Genomic DNA, 17,138 nt, shown 5'->3' on the forward strand with positions numbered 1-17,138 from the left:
GGTGAGTGAGAGAGAGACAAAAAGGGTAAGGGTTCAGAAGGCTTTGACTTTATTGAATACATAAATTGCAAGTTATACTTATATATTATAACAAAGATATTCATCAATAACCAACAGGCTGATGACTCTGTCATCTCATGGGTTTGGTATAATAAAAAAACTAGAAAAGTAACATTTGCAAAGCAAATGCACAATGTTTACCTTCACATTTGGTCTCTGTTAATTCTTACTCAAACACATTCACATACATATATATATGGTGACAGGAGTCTAAATCCCTCCTGCTATAAAATTGCAACATGATGTAGCCCAACACCAGTTACCATGGTGAGAGACGTCAACAAATCAGGTCATTGGCCAGGTCAGAGGTTAGTGTTTTGAGAAGAAGAAGAGAAAGAAACTGAGCAAAAACAATATGTCTTCCTTCAGTATTGAAACATTAATTTAATATCAAGTAAAAACAAGACCTATCATAATAATAGCTATACAAGGCATGATGTCCAAATTCTTTTTGTAACAAATATTACACAGACTAAACAAGCCACTGACATTCGTTCCTTTTGAAGGATGACTTCCTTTTGAAGGATGACTTCAAAATCTACACAAAATCTAACATTGTCATTGTATGACAGCACTTCACAAATAACTAATGTTATATCAAGTTTTAGCCTTTTGAAAATACAGTAATAACACATAGGTATAACTATAATTTTAGAGCATACTCTTATATATATAGCATTGCAACACTTAAGCTCCATATGGATACTTTGTGGCAGATAAATATAGACTGAAACTTTGCTTAGCTTAAGGTTTCTGCTGCATGAACTATAATAAATTGGTCTTTGCTCCTTCTTCATAATATAATATACTGTAATTGTGATCATTATTCCTAAGTTGTGAAATAATATTTCTTATTAAGAGACTTTCCCCTCTCTGTTAAATTGTTGATCTTCCAGTAGCAAGTTACTTCAAAGATACGAGAACCAACAATAAACTTGTTGTGGCCTTATAATACATCGCTGTGGCACAGTTAAGTTCTCACGACTTCCCGTCAAATCTGCAGGGAGAAAAGTTTATCACAAACTCTACCCCCCGCCCTACACCTCAATGTCATCATCCCGACCTCTGCCCCCAAATAACCTAAAACCTCTGACCCCGCGACCCCTGTTCAGCAGCTCCTGTTCGTCCTCATAGATAATCGGTCCGCGACCCACGACCCGGTCATTCTCAAGGTCATCCTCAAGGTCGTCCTCACCAAGGTCGTCGTCCTCAAGGTCGTCGTCGATGACCCCTTCGTGCTGGTTCTGGACGCCCTCGCGCCGCATGGCCTCGAAGTTGATGTTGGGGTCGGGATGCCAGGGCGCGCCGGGGTTCCGCAGGTCATCCTCCCGGTCCTCTCCATCATCCTCCTCATCCTCAGCATCATCCTCGTCCAGCTCAGGGTTCTGAGGATGCTGCACGCCGCGGTACCTGGCAGACGACGAACAACATTCACTTACCACCTTCACTTTATTTTGATGAAGGTTGGACATCCAGGTAAGGTGATACACAAGAAAACAGTTACTCAAGCAACTATAGACAGGGTTCTGCGGATGCGGGACACCGCGGTACCTGGCAGGGGAGAACTTTCACTTAATTAAATCACTTTCACCTTACGTTGATGAAGATTAGATCTAGATTAGTTATTTTCAGAATCGATCTAATTTGCCTGATTTCTTGTGTATGAGCGAGAACAACTTACACTTAATACCAATGATATCACTTTTATTTCATGTTGCTGATGAGTGCTGCTGACCGAAGTCAGTGCTACTTGAAAGGTCTGACAGCTTTCAAAATCCAGTTGCTTGAGTAACTGTTTTTTGTGTGTATCAGCAACAAGAACCTTCACTAATCACTTTCATTTTAATTATTCAAACTGCAGGTACACCTGTACATAAAACCTCTGCTAAATCAGACATTAGTTGCTGAGGTTTGGATTGAGAAGTTGACCTCTCACCTCCACTCGAATAGCCCGTACAGCCCCAGGGACAGGAGAAACGCCGACATCAGCAAACTGATCTTCACAAGCACGGAGAAACTGCAGAACAAACATTAGTCAAATTACTACGGACACACAAGCAAACATACAAACAGAGGCGCTGAAAACAAAACCTCAACACATGACGCAATGATGAGAATAACAATTAAAAACATTTAAAACTCGTTAAATCGCCTGGAGACTCAAAATCAACATTGACCTTTGTCTTCCCAAGACCTACCCACATACCAAGTATCATTACAATCCATTCAGACCTTCTTATGTTATGTTGCTCACAAATATCCTAAAACACAGACACACGCACAGGTACACCCAAATTAATGCCTCCAATTTTCATGGTGATAACATAAGGCTGCAGTACACAACAAAAGAGATAGGGGGCACACGTAACACACAAGGAAAAGAACTCTAACTTAAGTTAGTATCTCCGTACCTGTCTCTATACCAGAAGGCAAAAGACATCCCGATGATGCTGAAGAGACGGAAGTTGGAGAAGGCCACCTCCGTTCTCTTGTGGTAAAACATGATGCCAAGCAGACCTGGGCAAAACATCAAAACTTTTTGTCATTCCAGAAGTTTGTTTCTTTGTTCAGAATGACCAATGAACTGCCTAACACATGAGATTTCTACAGCAAGACCAGACTGTAACAGTAAGGTTTGGACCACTCACACCAGGAAGGATCCCTACACAGATTGATAAGCATGCTGGGACCTTTAATGTTCTAGAGGTGTGGCTGTCCTCAAACACTGAGCCTCTAGCTTTATGTCCCACCTGAGAGGACGTTCTGCTAGGTACTTTAGTACTGTATACGTACTCATTTTCAAACAAGTCAAGTTAGGATATAGAACTGGCATAAATTGCCTTTCCCAAGGGTAGAAGTTGTAGAACAGTAGTGCTTACCAGGGATTCGAACCCAGGACCTTCAGATTCTGAGTCAAAGTATGAATAAATAAAGGAAAGAATGATTACATAACAGGGGTCTCTCGAGAAATTCTTAAGGGAGAGGCACTGCCTAATTGGTTGGTGTAAAATTAGCAAATTGAAAATACAGGGAATTCCACTTATTTGTACTAAGAGAAAACCCGATGTTCAACATTTTGGGAGGGGTGCTAGGATTTTGGGGAGAGGGGAGCACCCTTGCTTCATTGCTTGGGGAGAATCTTGACGTAATCATATGAATGAATGAATGAATGAATGAATGAATGAATGAATGAATGAATGAATGAATGAATGAATGAATGAATGAATGAATGAATGAATGAATGAATGAATGAATGAATGAATGAATGAATGAATGAATGAATGAATGAATGAATGAATGAATGAATGAATGAATGAATGAATGAATGAATGAATGAATGAATGAATGAATGAATGAATGAATGAATGAATGAATGTAAAATACTTACTGTTGAGGAAGACCTGCCAGATGGCGTCGCACACGCCGAATCCCGCCACGACCGCGAAGAACGCACCGATGTCCTGCGGCACGGAGAAAGGTGTGCCCAGGTGACTCACGTCAGGTTTCTGCGCCAGGTATGACTTGGGCGTCCACAGCAGCAGGGTCGTCAGCAGCGCTGGGGGGATAGTGGAAAGTGAAAGTGAGCTTGACAGGTGACACGTCCTTCTGCAGCATGCATCATCATCATCATCATCATCATCATCATCATCATTGGTCGACCGTATTGGTCGGGGTTATACCGCCCCTTACGAGGTAGCATACCCTTTCGTTAGCTTAAGACAAGACGGGGTTCGCCACGCCTCCGTCCGGGTGATGTAATCAACATGTGGCTGATACGGAACAGAGGTTCGCCACGCCTCCGTCCGGGTGATTTGAAGTGAATCACCAACGCCATACAGTAGTGTTTGTACCATCGCACACCGGGGCATGCCCCTACTCTTTTTCGAAAGGTGTGGTCACTCACTCACTCACTGACCATCTGGTTTTAAATCACTATCCTGTTAGTAAGTTATACAAAGCCCAAAAGCGCTCACCCAGGTTGAGGACAGCCCCGACTGCCACCATGCCTATGTGCAGTAAGGCGTAGCCGACCAAGAGAGCCGGTAGCAATACTGTCCTTCACAGTATGAGTGGTTCAAACCCTACAGTCCGGTCTTTCAAAGCTTGCACTTACGCGTACAAAACTCAGGTGTGTTACGCCTAAAGGCGGTTTATCGGTTATGCGAAAACAAAAAAAAAAACTCTTACCTATGTTGAGAACAGCCCCAGTTCCCACCATACCCAGCCGCCCGACGCGAGGTAAGGCATACCCGACCACGAGAGCCGCCAGACCGCTGGTTATCCCGTAACTCGCCATGATGAACCCGGACCACATGCTGCCTGTGCCGCAGTACGCGTATGACTGTGTAGGCATACAGAGTATAGAGACATGCTTATCAGAAATAACTACCTTATACACATGCATAGTGCTGCATACCTAAATCCACATTTAGGTTCAGGTCCGGATTCAAGTCCAGAGGTTTAGGTTCAGTTCCGGACTCGTAAGTCCAGACCTAAACCCATGGCATATACAAAATTACATGTTGGCAACCTTGCAATGTTGTCTGGGTGAAACTTTGGCCACAGAACATGGAGGTTTTCTTCATTTTGCAGCAAAGATTTTGCAATGAATTTGAGGTGGTTTGGAAAGAAAAGGGGTACGTGAAGTGGTCTTTTATGGTAATAAGTCCTGACTCGGTTCTTGACTTTTAGGTTTTTTTGGACTTGAACCTAAACATTGTTACAAGTCCGGATCCAAGTCCAGTGAACCGGTACGCAGCACTACACATGTACATGTTTCAGTGTAAGCCACATTTGATGCACTCCTGACGTCATCACGCTTCTCACTTCAGGAGAGTCAGACAGTGCATCACTCAACTGACGAAGGTTGACGAGATTGACCAAAAATCGTGGTGAGTTCCCTTCTTGCGTTGAAAGCCTGCTGCATCCCCGTGAACACGATTATTCAAGGGAATCAGTAGCCACTAAGGTTATAGAGTTAGGGATCAAGGGTTAGAGTAGAGTTAGGAAAAGTGGGTTAGGGATAGTTCAGTAGACTTACATGTAGGGAGAGGGTTTAGGGTTAGGCAGGGGGTTAGGGACAGTTCAGTACTTACATCTGCGAAGTCGATGAACACCAGGGCCTGCTGCATGCCTGTGAACACGATAAGAGTTAGGGATACTTCAGTAGAGTTAGGGAGAGGATTAGAGTTAGGGATAGTTCAGTAGAGTTATGGAGAGGGTTAGAGTTAGGGATAGTTCAGTAGAGTTAGGGAGAGGATTAGAGTTAGGGATAGTTCAGTAGAGTTATGGAGAGGGTTAGAGTTAGGGAAAGTTCAGTACTTACATCAGCAAAGTCGATGAAGACCAGGGCCTGCTGCATGCCTGTGAACACGATAAGAGTTAGGGATACTTCAGTAGAGTTAGGGAGAGGATTAGAGTTAGGGATAGTTCAGTAGAGTTATGGAGAGGGTTAGAGTTAGGGACAGTTCAGTAGAGTTATGGAGAGGGTTAGGGTTAGGGATAGTTCAGTAGAGTTATGGAGAGGGTTAGGGTTAGGGATAGTTCAGTACTCACATCAGCGAAGTCGATGAAGACCAGGGCCTGCTGCATGCCTGTGAACACGATGAGGGTTAGGGACAGTTCAGTATAGTTAGGGAGAGGATTAGAGTTAGGGGTAGTTCAGTAGAGTTATGGAGAGGGTTAGAGTTAGGAATAGTTCAGTAGAGTTTGGGAGAGGGTTAGGGTTAGAGTTAGGGACAGTTCAGTAGAGTTTGGGAGAGGGTTAGGGTTAGGGTTAGGGACAGTTCAGTACTCACATCTGCGAAGTCGATGAAGACCAGGGCCTGCTGCATGCCTGTGAACACGATGAGAGTTAGGGACAGTTCAGGAGAGGGTTAGAGTTAGGGATAGTTCAGTAGAGTTATGGAGAGGGTAAGAGTTAGGGACAGTTCAGTACTCACATCTGCGAAGTCGATGAAGACCAGGGTCTGCTGCATGCCTGTGAACACGATGAGAGGAATCAGCAGCCGCAGACGCCACTCTCCCCACATCCGCGGCACCTTCGTCACGATCAGCCAGAAATAACGCTGGACCTGAGGGGAAAATGGGAAAACTGTTAAAAGCTGTTCCTGTTTTATAAGCTGCAGAATACAGTACTGAATGGACAATTGGATGATACTAAGAACAGCATAGTACAAGAGGATATTTGCCGATGATTGTTTGGTCATACTAACGATCAGGCAAGCATTTTACCTTCATCTGGTTCCGTGAGTCGTCCGTACTTCGGGTGAGTTTGCGGGTCATGAGGAGGCTGGTCGTCATGCCAACGACCCCAAAGAACAGCATGATGCTGACGATGCAGAAGGTCACGAGCGCGCTGTCGATGAAGGGCACCAGACACTCGTTTCTCCGCTCCCCCCAGCTGCACAACGCGTCGTAACGGTTGTTTCTGCTCCTGAGAGGTAAAAACGTAATGGTTAAGGTGTCCTCCCTGGCTAATTTGGCATTTTTAACTTTTTTAATCATTTTGTCACAAAGAAATTCAGAAAAAAACTGTAGTTGTACTGAATATTGATACCTGGGTACAAAAGGGTTGTGAATATGATTTTATGGACCATGTGGATGACGTCATCATATTTTATTGCCCCAAAAGTAATTATCTTTAAAGTTATAATACAGCACTTTGGTATAAATAACTGCAATAAAAGTATGATTTTCATGTGCATAATGGTCAAAGCTACAAACGTACGTTTGCACATTCAAATTGATATCTACTAATAACCTGTAGTTATTAGAGAATAACCTAATTGCCTAATTAAAATCTAGCTATTCTCTAATAACTACGGGTAATTAGTAGATATCAATTTGTGCAAACGTACATACGTGTTTGTTTACATGTTTGTTTGTTTGTTTACTTACCCACAGGTGAGGTTTCCGACCTGGTCTCGTAGCGTGTAAATGTCCATGGTGTCGTTACGTGTTTGTTTACATGTTTTTTTGTTTGTTTGTTTGTTTACTTACCCACAGGTGAGGTTGCCGACCTGGTCCCGTAGCGTGTAAACGTCCATGGTGTCATTGCGTAACACAAACTGCAGAGAGAAGGCCAGGTTTTCCCATGTGGGGGCCATCTGAGGAGAGAAGTCAGCGATTAACTTTCCAATCAATCAATCAATTAATCAATCAATTAATCAACAATAAGCATGGTTACAGAATCAGATCAGGAAAAGATCAGGTAAGGAGTTTTCTTATGGTGGATGAAAGAACACTGGTGAACTCACTAAGTGACTTAGTATACTGCTTTCCAGTTGTTTCCAAATAAAAATCATCGTTCGAAGTTAAATTGTAGCCAAACAAGCTGATACTTAACTTGTGATGGACTCAGCAGCAGTATAATTTAAGATGCAATGCAAGAAGAGTTGGGTGTTTTGCCGAAGTCCTCAACTCACCCCTACTTCACAAGGAGGTGAGGGAGGCCGAAAGATCTATAATCTCTTGTGATCAAGACATATAATAGCTGTCTAAAATTAGGAGGTACGTGTTTGCTTACTTTTCAAAACAGCCACAGTTTGATGAATATTTTACTAAGTGTTAATTTATATGTTACTCATGAACCTCTTCAATGACGAAGGGTTAATTTTTCACCTGGAAGAGGAAGAAGAAGATGCCGTTGAACCTGCAGATGAAGGTGTCCTGGTGGCCGACGGTTGGGGTCAGCCGGCCGTACCGGATGGCGGTCAGAGTGACCAGGCGACCCTGCGAGGCCCACACCGGCCCCGTGGCCACTCCAGCCAGCACCGCCGCTGTGCTCTGCGTGTACTGGTTATCCGGCATGTAGTATAGGGCAGTGAAGATGCTGATAAATCCTGGGAAGTACAAGTGATATTGTATTTAAGTTATACTGTACTTTGTATTTATGCATTTATGTGTCAGTGGTAGCCGCTACCAGCCTTGTTGCTGCCTGGTTGCCACTTGTCATGCACTGTTGCATTTAAATAAACAAACAAACAAACAAACAAACAAACATCATCATTAGATTATTAAGCTTTAATTACGATGTTTCCTCATGTAGGCATCCTTCTCTCTCGAAAAATGATGGTAGCACTCTAGGACTGTGGCTGTGCGCTGCGTTTGCTAAATTCAATAAAGCACCTAAAGCACAGTAAATGTTTAGAGTTAGTTGTTCAATGGTGTAACAAGTCGTTCGGCATACTGTAACCGCGCCGCGTGCCTGTAAAGCTGGTGTGTTATGCCAAAGGGTGGTTACACTCAGGCTATTATATATGGATTACAGCGGCTAAAAAGACCTGATTTCGCCTTACGAAAAAGGGGCATGCAGGCCGGGAAACTCACCGAGTCCGAGGAAGGAGACCCACTTGGCGCCGATCCACTTCACGGGAACGATGGCGAAGAAACACGACGCGGCGCCGAAACCGAACAGCATCGACGTCGTGTCGTGCCCGCGACCTTTGGCCTCGTTCAGGATGCGCTCCATGTTGAGAACGCCGTGGTGACACGCGTAAACAAGCATGAACCCCAACGACACGCCCCAGATTGAGCTGCGGGGAGCAACAGGGAACATTTCTCCACACTCTTGACTTTATTTAGGCCACGCCAATTCATTTTGTTGGTTCTCAGACATTTTAGTTCAAAAGATAGCAAGTGGACATCATAAAATGAGAGGGCTAGGAAGAAAAGTTGAATTTGACTGAGTGTGCTTTTTCCAGCTGAGCCACACCAAACGTTTAATTTGCTGTTATAAAATTATTATTGCATGACATTGTGACTGTGATTTATTAGATAATCTAAGTTGTGTATATACATGTATCTGGCTTTAACTATTTATTGTTGCTTCTATGTCATATGTGGTGTATGTGTTAGGTGTGCATGCAGCATACTTGCTGCCTAGTGCTTACTTTGTATTGTTGTGTTACAATTTCTTAATAAATAGATAAATTATGGGCACAAAGACTGTCTTACATGTAGAGCCTCTTGCACTTCCTCCTCTCCTCTTTCCTCTTCACCTCCTCCTCATCCACAGGCTCCTGCCCCTCCTCCTCCTCCCCCTCCTCCCCGGGTACCGCAGGGGGGTCCCCATCCTGGTACCCCCCCTCCAACTCCGCCCCCTCACCAGCCTCTCCATCATGGGGCTCTGCATGGGGGGATGATGATTATAAATTCCGGAAAATTTTCACTGCTGATGACAAATTCCTTTGATTTTTGTTTGTTTGATCTATAATATTAGGATCTTTACAGTTCAATTTAGGAGCCAAACTGTGACACTGATGAAAAAATGTTTACAGATAATAAAAATAGACCTGCAAGTCAACCATGTCAGATAAACAAAATACATTGTCAAAATATGCCTCAGGATGGGATATTTAGCACCTTAAATCTAGCATTATTCTTCCTAGAGTCCACTACAATATAATACAGTCAAATTTAAAAAAAAGAACAAGATCTTTACAATTACAATTAAAATTAATCATGTTGAATTCTCAGCATTGATAACGAATTATGAGGCTCGAGGCTTGAATCACATTGATTTTGGGCTGCTGCCTACGAATTACCAAGACCTGAATTACACAAAATTGTCACTGTCAATTATGCATTATGTTCAAATCTCTGAGCCGACCTCAACTAGGCTTGAGTGACGAGTGGCTGTCTACAAATTTATATATAATATAAAGACAAAAAAGTGGGGTCGTGTGGCGTAGCGGCAGAGTGCTCGACTCGGAACCAAGAGGTCCCAGGTTCTAGTCCTGACATGTCACCGAACTTGTGCCCTCGGGAAAGGCACAACTTTCCTCACTTAACACAAGTGAAAATGAGTATTGTCTGTCCTGTACTTGTCTCTATGTGTGGGACACAACACCACCAACAGCTGCCTGTGTCCCACATGTATTGTACTGTTACAATCTCAATAAATCAAATCAAATGAATCAATCAAAACACCTGATTTTATATGCCTTAAAATGCCTTACTGCTGATGACAAATTCCTTTGATTTTTGTTTGTTTGATCTATAATATTAGGATCTTTACAGTTCAATTTAGGAGCCAAACTGTGACACTGATGAAAAAATGTTTACAGATAATAAAAATAGACCTGCAAGTCAACCATGTCAGATAAACAAAATACATTGTCAAAATACATTGTCACAGGGCTCTTACCATCTTCCTGGTCGTCCTGCAGTTCCAGATGGCCATTGGGTAGGTGGCGATGTTGTATTTCCTCGTCGTCTAGCTCAGCGTTGATGTCTGCAGGACCGTTCTCATCCCCCGGGAGGCGCTGTTGTACTACTTCACCATCATCAGGCTCAGCATTGATGATGAGATCTGCAGGACCGTTCCTATCCACCTGGGGGCGCTGTTGCACTGCCTCGTCGTCAGGCTCAGCGTTGATGTCTGCAGGACCATTCCCATCCAATGGGGGGCGCTGTTGTACTGCCTCGTTGTCAGGCTCAGTATTGATGTCTGCAGGACCGTTCTCATTCAATGGGGGGCGCTGTTGTACTACTTCCTCGTCATCAGGCTCAGCATTGATGATGAGATCTGCAGGACCGTTCCTATCCACCTGGGGGCGCTGTTGCACTGCACCGTCATCTAGCTCAGCGTTGATGACTGCAGGACCGTTCCTATCCACCGGGGGGCGCTGTTGCACTGGCTCGTCATCGATGTCTGCAGGACCAATCCCATTCACCATGGGACGTCGGTGATGATGCTGTACATCTCCGTTCGGCAAGTGGCGCTCTTGCTCTTCCTGTTCCCCAGCCTCCTCCTCCTCCTCCTCATCTCTGTCTGCATGGACGATGATCTCCCCATCTGGGTCCATAGCTGTCAGTGTGATGGGTTCTAGGGGAGACAACACAGTCAGTACTGGTCACAGCAGATATCGTACCCAGAACCGTGCCTATCTAGTTCTATATGGGTTAGGGTTAGGCACAGTTCTGGATAGTCTCTATTGTATCCAGAACCTTGCCTGTCTAGTTTTCTGCTTGCATGGGTTAGGGTTAGGATCAGGCACGGTTCTGGATAGTCTCCGCATATCCAAGAACGTTTAGATTTACCTTTGGTACGGTTCTGGATACAACACTGAGATCACACAACGCATTCCTCCAACACACAAACCCCAATTATTACTCCGTGAAGGAGGTCAGGACCTCCGGACGGAGTGTTGTGATCGGCTGATTTTTCATGTTCGCAGTCAAAACACTGGGTTCTCTTTGTGTAATCGGCACGCAATTTTATAGGCCGTCTGCGGGCATGCCCGTGTTGATGCACGAATGTGTATTTTTGCCGTTGCTGCTTTCGCGGTCAATGTAATATTGCAGACGCACCCCTACAATTACGAGGCGAATTGGAATGGTCCAGAAAAACGCGTTGTTTGGAATAGCAGTGGGGGGGTGGAACTTCATGCAGATACGGGGTGGTTTTGATAAGTGGTTCCAGATGTTTTTGCCCATGCTTAAGAGATGCCAAGTTTTTTGGAAGATGTTCGCAGCCAAAACGCATTCTTCCGTACGTCGTATTTCTGTGTAATTTCGCATGTGGTGTGGCATTATGTCCGGGATGATGCACGTCTTTTTATTTTTACTGTAGCTGTTTTGATATTGAAGTAAATGCATATTTTAGAAACATCCCTACTTTTACAATCCTGTGGAATAGGCCGTAGGTTTAGGCAGTTGTCTGGTAGCAGAGGTACTATAAGCAGATATCCTGGTTATCTGGCCGGCGGTAGTAACACTCACGGTGCTTACCGCAACTGTTGCTGGAATTTGGCCTGTTACAGGCGCGCTTAATTAGGTACAGGCACGGTATGACGTAGCCTGGGTGCCATTCTACTTGTATGCCGGGGCTCCCACACTCGCTTCCCTAACAGGTGGGGCTGTCTTTGTTACTAGACACGACCATGATAGTCCGATCTTTATGTGAATGCAATGATTGTGTGTGTGTAATTAAAATGAACTTCGAACTTGAAGCACAGTATCTTTACACGCCCTGGGAGCAGTAATGGATTTAGCTCTTTGTATGTTTTATGCTTGTGACGCGCCCTCATTGTATTAACCGTTGCCTAATTATAATGTCTGCATAGTAGGTCTGGCGTTGACGCTTGGGATTTTGTTGAAATATATAAAACTTCACGGAGGATTGTCACCTATGGCTTCTTGTTTTATTTCGGTGTGAAATGGGAAATGGATCTAGTTCCTTTGTTTCAGTATGCTTAATTATGATTACAATTATATAACATTACATTTCGTGAATATTGTATATCCCCGTGATCATAAGTATCAAGTCATGAAGTATGAACATTATAATTATGAACATTCTTACCCATAAAGGCATACATTTTCTTTTCAATAATCACTGTTAACTGAACCCTGTTTATTGCATGTGGGACTATATCCATTATCCACTGCCTTCAAAGAAGAAGTCAAACCTCAATTAAAAAAAGTCCTCATAATAGCTTAATGTGTAATTTACAATGTTGATAAGATCAGTTTTCTTGATAGCAGTTAAACGTGTATGTAAATAATAGTTAATGTATTTTATGAAAAGGACTCCAGGAAGAATAGCGATGTATCATCACTAATGGAGCTTCCTAAATAAACAAACAAATAGCATGCGTAGTAGTATAGAAGTTTTTCCAGACCGTAGTTGTCTCTTTCCTAGTATTGTACTATATATAAGAGTGTCTTTGACTGTAAAAGCAATTAGCTTCGATCATGATTTTGCAAATAAACATTTTTATTAAACCAACCACCCTCCCACTCAAGCTCCTGAATCATTGCCAAAACGTTGTCAGGTTCCTGTTTCTATAACCAAGGAGCTTTCATCACAAATTCTCATGCAACATTTCTCCTTTACTAGTGATCAACAAAGCTGACTTTTAACACGCCACCAGGTACTGTTCTATCCTTTCAAAAACAGTTTCCACATCGTAAAATCGGAAATGTTCCCTACTTCCCGTTTCTATAATACTATTTCACAGCAGACGAATTATAATGATATAACGCTACCTGTTTGACTGGCAAAAAAGAAAGCTGGATAAAAACGCCTTAAAACACGTCAAAAATCAAGCTGAAGCCTAAAGTTCTAGTCTCCACCAGACTCCTTTTGCAGGCTGAATGAATAGTAGAAATCGGCCTAAAAAGGCGATATAATTGTATAATTGGCCAGGGAAGGTATCCGGCCATCGAGGGTCCAATGCATACTAGTAGCCAATTACTAGTATACCCCCCTTTAGGCCAATTTCTACGATTTATTCTGCAAAAGGAGTCTGGTGGAGACTACGAAAGCTCTGCTTGAAGAGTAGAAAGTCTAGAAATACCTTCTGGTAGGACGTAATCAGAGTCAGTCGTGTTGAGACGATAGAGATTTCAACTTCCTTGTAGTGACGTATTTAAGACGGCCCAACTTGTCCCAAGAAGGTCTTCTTTCCCCACAAGGTTGCTCGTCCCAAGTCTTTACCAGTCAGTTTCTTTCTCAAGTTCTCAACAGAATTTCAACAGAAACCGATCCAAGAACGAGAAGTCACAGTGGTGGCAGAAACGCACGTCAGCTCAGATACTAAAGACCATGCTCCTTTCGGGAGAAAGCGGAACTATCAAATTAAAACGTGCTATGATACAAACGACAAAGTTCCGCACGACAGACCGACTTCCGAGCGCCACAGAACGCTCACAGAACGTCACAAAACGTCCAAGATATCCTCCAGACTTCAGACAAGAGTCGACTTGCCTTGAAACAGGCGGTCAGGGTACAATTATTACTCCAAAATCCGCGCGTATGGTCCAGTATTTGCTCGGGGAATATTTGTCGTCAATACCGGGAAGTGCGGAAGTCGAGAGTTTCAGGCCCAATCGTGCGTGATCCGAGAGACGAGCGCTGATTGGCTGGTGGGAAGGAGAAGAGAGCGCTGATTGGTCGGTGGGGAGGGAGAGCAGAGCGCTGATTGGTTGGTAGTGAGGGAAACCCCCAGTGGGGGCGGTGGTGTCGATTACACATCTCCAAGCAGATGTTAGGAAGGACATCCAGGCGTGCCAGAGTATTGCACTGTATACTAGTAAAATTGAACTGTATTCCGTAAAATTGCAATGTTTTCCGTAATATTGCACTGTATACTAATACCATCACATTGTACTACTACTATATAACGTTAATGTTATTTGTTGTATGTACGTTTTTTTCCGAATAAACCCTGGAAAGATTTAATAGCCTTTTGGCTAAAGGGTATCGGAATAAAGAGAATAAAGAGAAGAGTCTTGTGTTGGCATCTTCTGTTTCGAAAGACAATGGAGTCAATCCCGTTTTTAATTGGGGTATGAACAAAATAAAAAAGAGGGAAAACTAGACAATAGAGAGGAAGTTTCTTAACTATTTTCTTTTTTTTCTCTAACTTTTCGACGTTATTGAGACAAAGGCAAAGGGAAGGGAAAAAAAAAGGATGTGCCAAGCTACCCACGACAGGTTCCACCAACTTGAGTCAATCCGCGCAATGGATCAGTTCGTGGTTAAGTGACAGTCTAGCATACAGCGTCGATATTGGGAGTACCAGGTATTTCAACCCTTAGCCGAGTTCTCCTGACCTTTGCCCTATGACGTCATCTTGGCGGGAGTTGGGAAGTCGTCATTAAAACTCCCAGAACGTCCTGCATGGTCCTGGAGCCACGCGATGTCTCAGGTTGGTCCGTTAACTTTCTTATAACTACGCTCTGATAACTTCTCACGCTGTTTGGAAATATAACCGTTCAACTAGATATTCCGTTTCTGACGAAAAGTAGTGGATGCTTCTATTAAACTTGAGTAGCAATTGTTGCTTGAATAGCAGTTTTCTTGTGAGTATACTTACTTTCCTCTATCCTCCCACTTCCACTTCTACCGTCTGGGGTGTCTGGGAGGGCAGTGGCGGCCGACGGCTAGCCTGGGTACCATACGGATTTTCGCTCCGCAACGCTCCAAAACTCAGATTTTTCCGAGCGTTGCGGAGCGAAAATCCGCATGGTACCCCGGCGGCAGGCTAGCCGACGGCTAGTCTGGAGGCTGTTGTGACATACCTAGTCAGGGTGTCCTTCACACTCTCTATCCGTCTTCCTGGGACGTCCCCTGGCCTTAGTATTTCCAGATTTTCTGTTGCTATATTCTCTCACGGTGTGGTGGCATCCTTACGACTAGCCAGGTGTCCAAACCACTTGTTGTTTGTTGTTGTTCAATGACCCGTTAAACTGGTTTAGAACTACCATCTACAATCTGATTCTGGTGTTTCTGATTTTGTCACGTCTCTGCCGGTCCTGCTGACAACTCGTCTCAGGCACCTCATTACACATGTGATGATTTTTCGTCTGTTCCAAGGGCAACATTCAAGGTCCAAGTGTGGCACTAATATGTAGGTGTTGGCAGAAAGATGGAGTTGATAAAATAAGTTAGCTTTTGTTTCTGTGGGGATACTGGCCATAGGAGCGGAAAAGTTGGTATATTACAGTACTGTTTGCTTTTTTGGACTCTGGTCTCTACATGTATATATCTCTCTATCCAGTTTGCCATCTTCTGTGGACATACTGCTGAGATATTTGAATTCTGTAACCTATTTCAGACTCCTGTTGTTAACCTTCGGATGTCAAGGTTTCCAGATGTCCTGTTGCTTTTCAGACTTCCTGTTTTGTTGAGGTTGATATTCATGTCGTAGTCCTCACTAGCAGTGTCAATAGTAGAGGGTATCGGAATAAAGAGGTGATCGGTGTCCAGGAGCAAAGACATGGAACTTAACGGTCTTAAAGTTCCTTGCCTAGCATTCTGAGCTGCTCAGTGTGGGCTAGTCCATCACAGAGAGTTGAAGGGGTGTTCCCCTGGCTATTATTACTGATAATACAACATAGACATTATATATCTTAATATTGAAATGTTCTCTTGTTCATTTCTAAGTTTTCTTTCCTCTTGCTAGATGGAATCAGCAGCAGGAGATCTGCATGAACAGATGGAAGAGCGGGCTCACAGCGGTGAGAGACCCGGCCACAGCGGTGAGAGACCCGGCCACAGCGGTGAGAGACCCGGCCACAGCGGTGAGAGACCCGGCCACAGCGGTGAGAGACCAGGTCACAGTGCTGAGAGACCCGGCCACAGCGGTGAGAGACCCGGCCACAGCGGTGAGAGACCAGGTCACAGTGGTGGGAGACCACATCGATGCCAGGAATGCGGCTTCTCCACATCAAAGATGTCTGCCCTGAAACGGCACCTTAGGACGACGCATGTTGCAGGTGGAAGTGAAGAAAGGATGAAAGGCCACCTTGTGGACTGCGTAAGGGCAACTCGAGGCGAGGAGAGGCCATTTCAGTGTGCTGCCTGTGACTACTCTGCTGCACAGAAGTGCACTCTGACACGTCACCTCATGGCAAAACACAGCGACTTCCGGCCGTACAAATGTGCACAGTGCGACTACTCGGCAGTCAGCAAAGAGACTTTAAAGGTTCACACGGCCACTCACACTGGTGAGAAACCTTACAACTGTGAGATCTGTGGTTATGGTACAGCACACAAGTATAACTTGAAGCAGCACATGGCTACACACACTGGTGAGAAACCTTACCAGTGCGATGTGTGCGGTTATTCTGCAACACAGATGTCTAGCTTGAAGAGGCACATGGCTACACACACTGGTGAGAAACCTTACATATGTGAGGCCTGTGGTTATGGCACAGCACAAAAGTGTAACTTGAAAAAGCACATTGCCACACACACTGGTGAGAAACCTTATAACTGTGACGTCTGTGGTTATGGCACAGCAAATATGTGTAACTTGAAGAAGCACATTGCTACTCACAATGCAGGTGAAAAGCCTTGAAAATGCTCTTCACACCTTGTATTTGTCCAGATGTGAAGCTAAAATTATGTTGTTCATACATAGATCTGGCCATTATCCCTTGGCTAACAAAAGTCATATAAAAATATGATTGTCATTATTTTAAGATATTTTGTTATCATTTTTTTGTGTTCCACATTTGTGATATTCAGACTTGAGTCACTAGCTTGTCTTCTGCCATAAACAAACCTCATATGCAATAGTGCATCATGGGTCAGAAATAGAATTTGGTTACATGCATCTCCT

General features: G+C 43.9%; 1 protein-coding gene across 1 annotated transcript; it reads right to left on the reverse strand.

Moving 5' to 3' along the window:
* Window positions 1-618: 618 nt before the first annotated feature.
* LOC109468541 (protein unc-93 homolog A-like) lies at window positions 619-10,916 on the reverse strand. The gene is made up of 12 exons (XM_019766784.1): window positions 10,211-10,916; window positions 9,019-9,190; window positions 8,392-8,597; window positions 7,684-7,904; window positions 7,063-7,169; window positions 6,295-6,496; window positions 6,003-6,134; window positions 4,249-4,402; window positions 3,449-3,616; window positions 2,472-2,577; window positions 1,997-2,077; window positions 619-1,470 (listed from the first exon to the last, which is right to left on the reverse strand). Exons 1-12 carry the CDS (start codon window positions 10,869-10,871, stop codon window positions 1,098-1,100), a joined length of 2,583 nt encoding a protein of 860 aa, XP_019622343.1. The 5' UTR covers window positions 10,872-10,916; the 3' UTR covers window positions 619-1,097.
* Window positions 10,917-17,138: the final 6,222 nt, after the last annotated feature.

The sequence above is a fragment of the Branchiostoma belcheri genome, unplaced genomic scaffold (genome assembly GCF_001625305.1).
Source record: "Branchiostoma belcheri isolate BF01 breed outbred unplaced genomic scaffold, Haploidv18h27 scaffold2, whole genome shotgun sequence".
NCBI classification, from domain to species: Eukaryota; Metazoa; Chordata; class Leptocardii; order Amphioxiformes; family Branchiostomatidae; genus Branchiostoma; species Branchiostoma belcheri.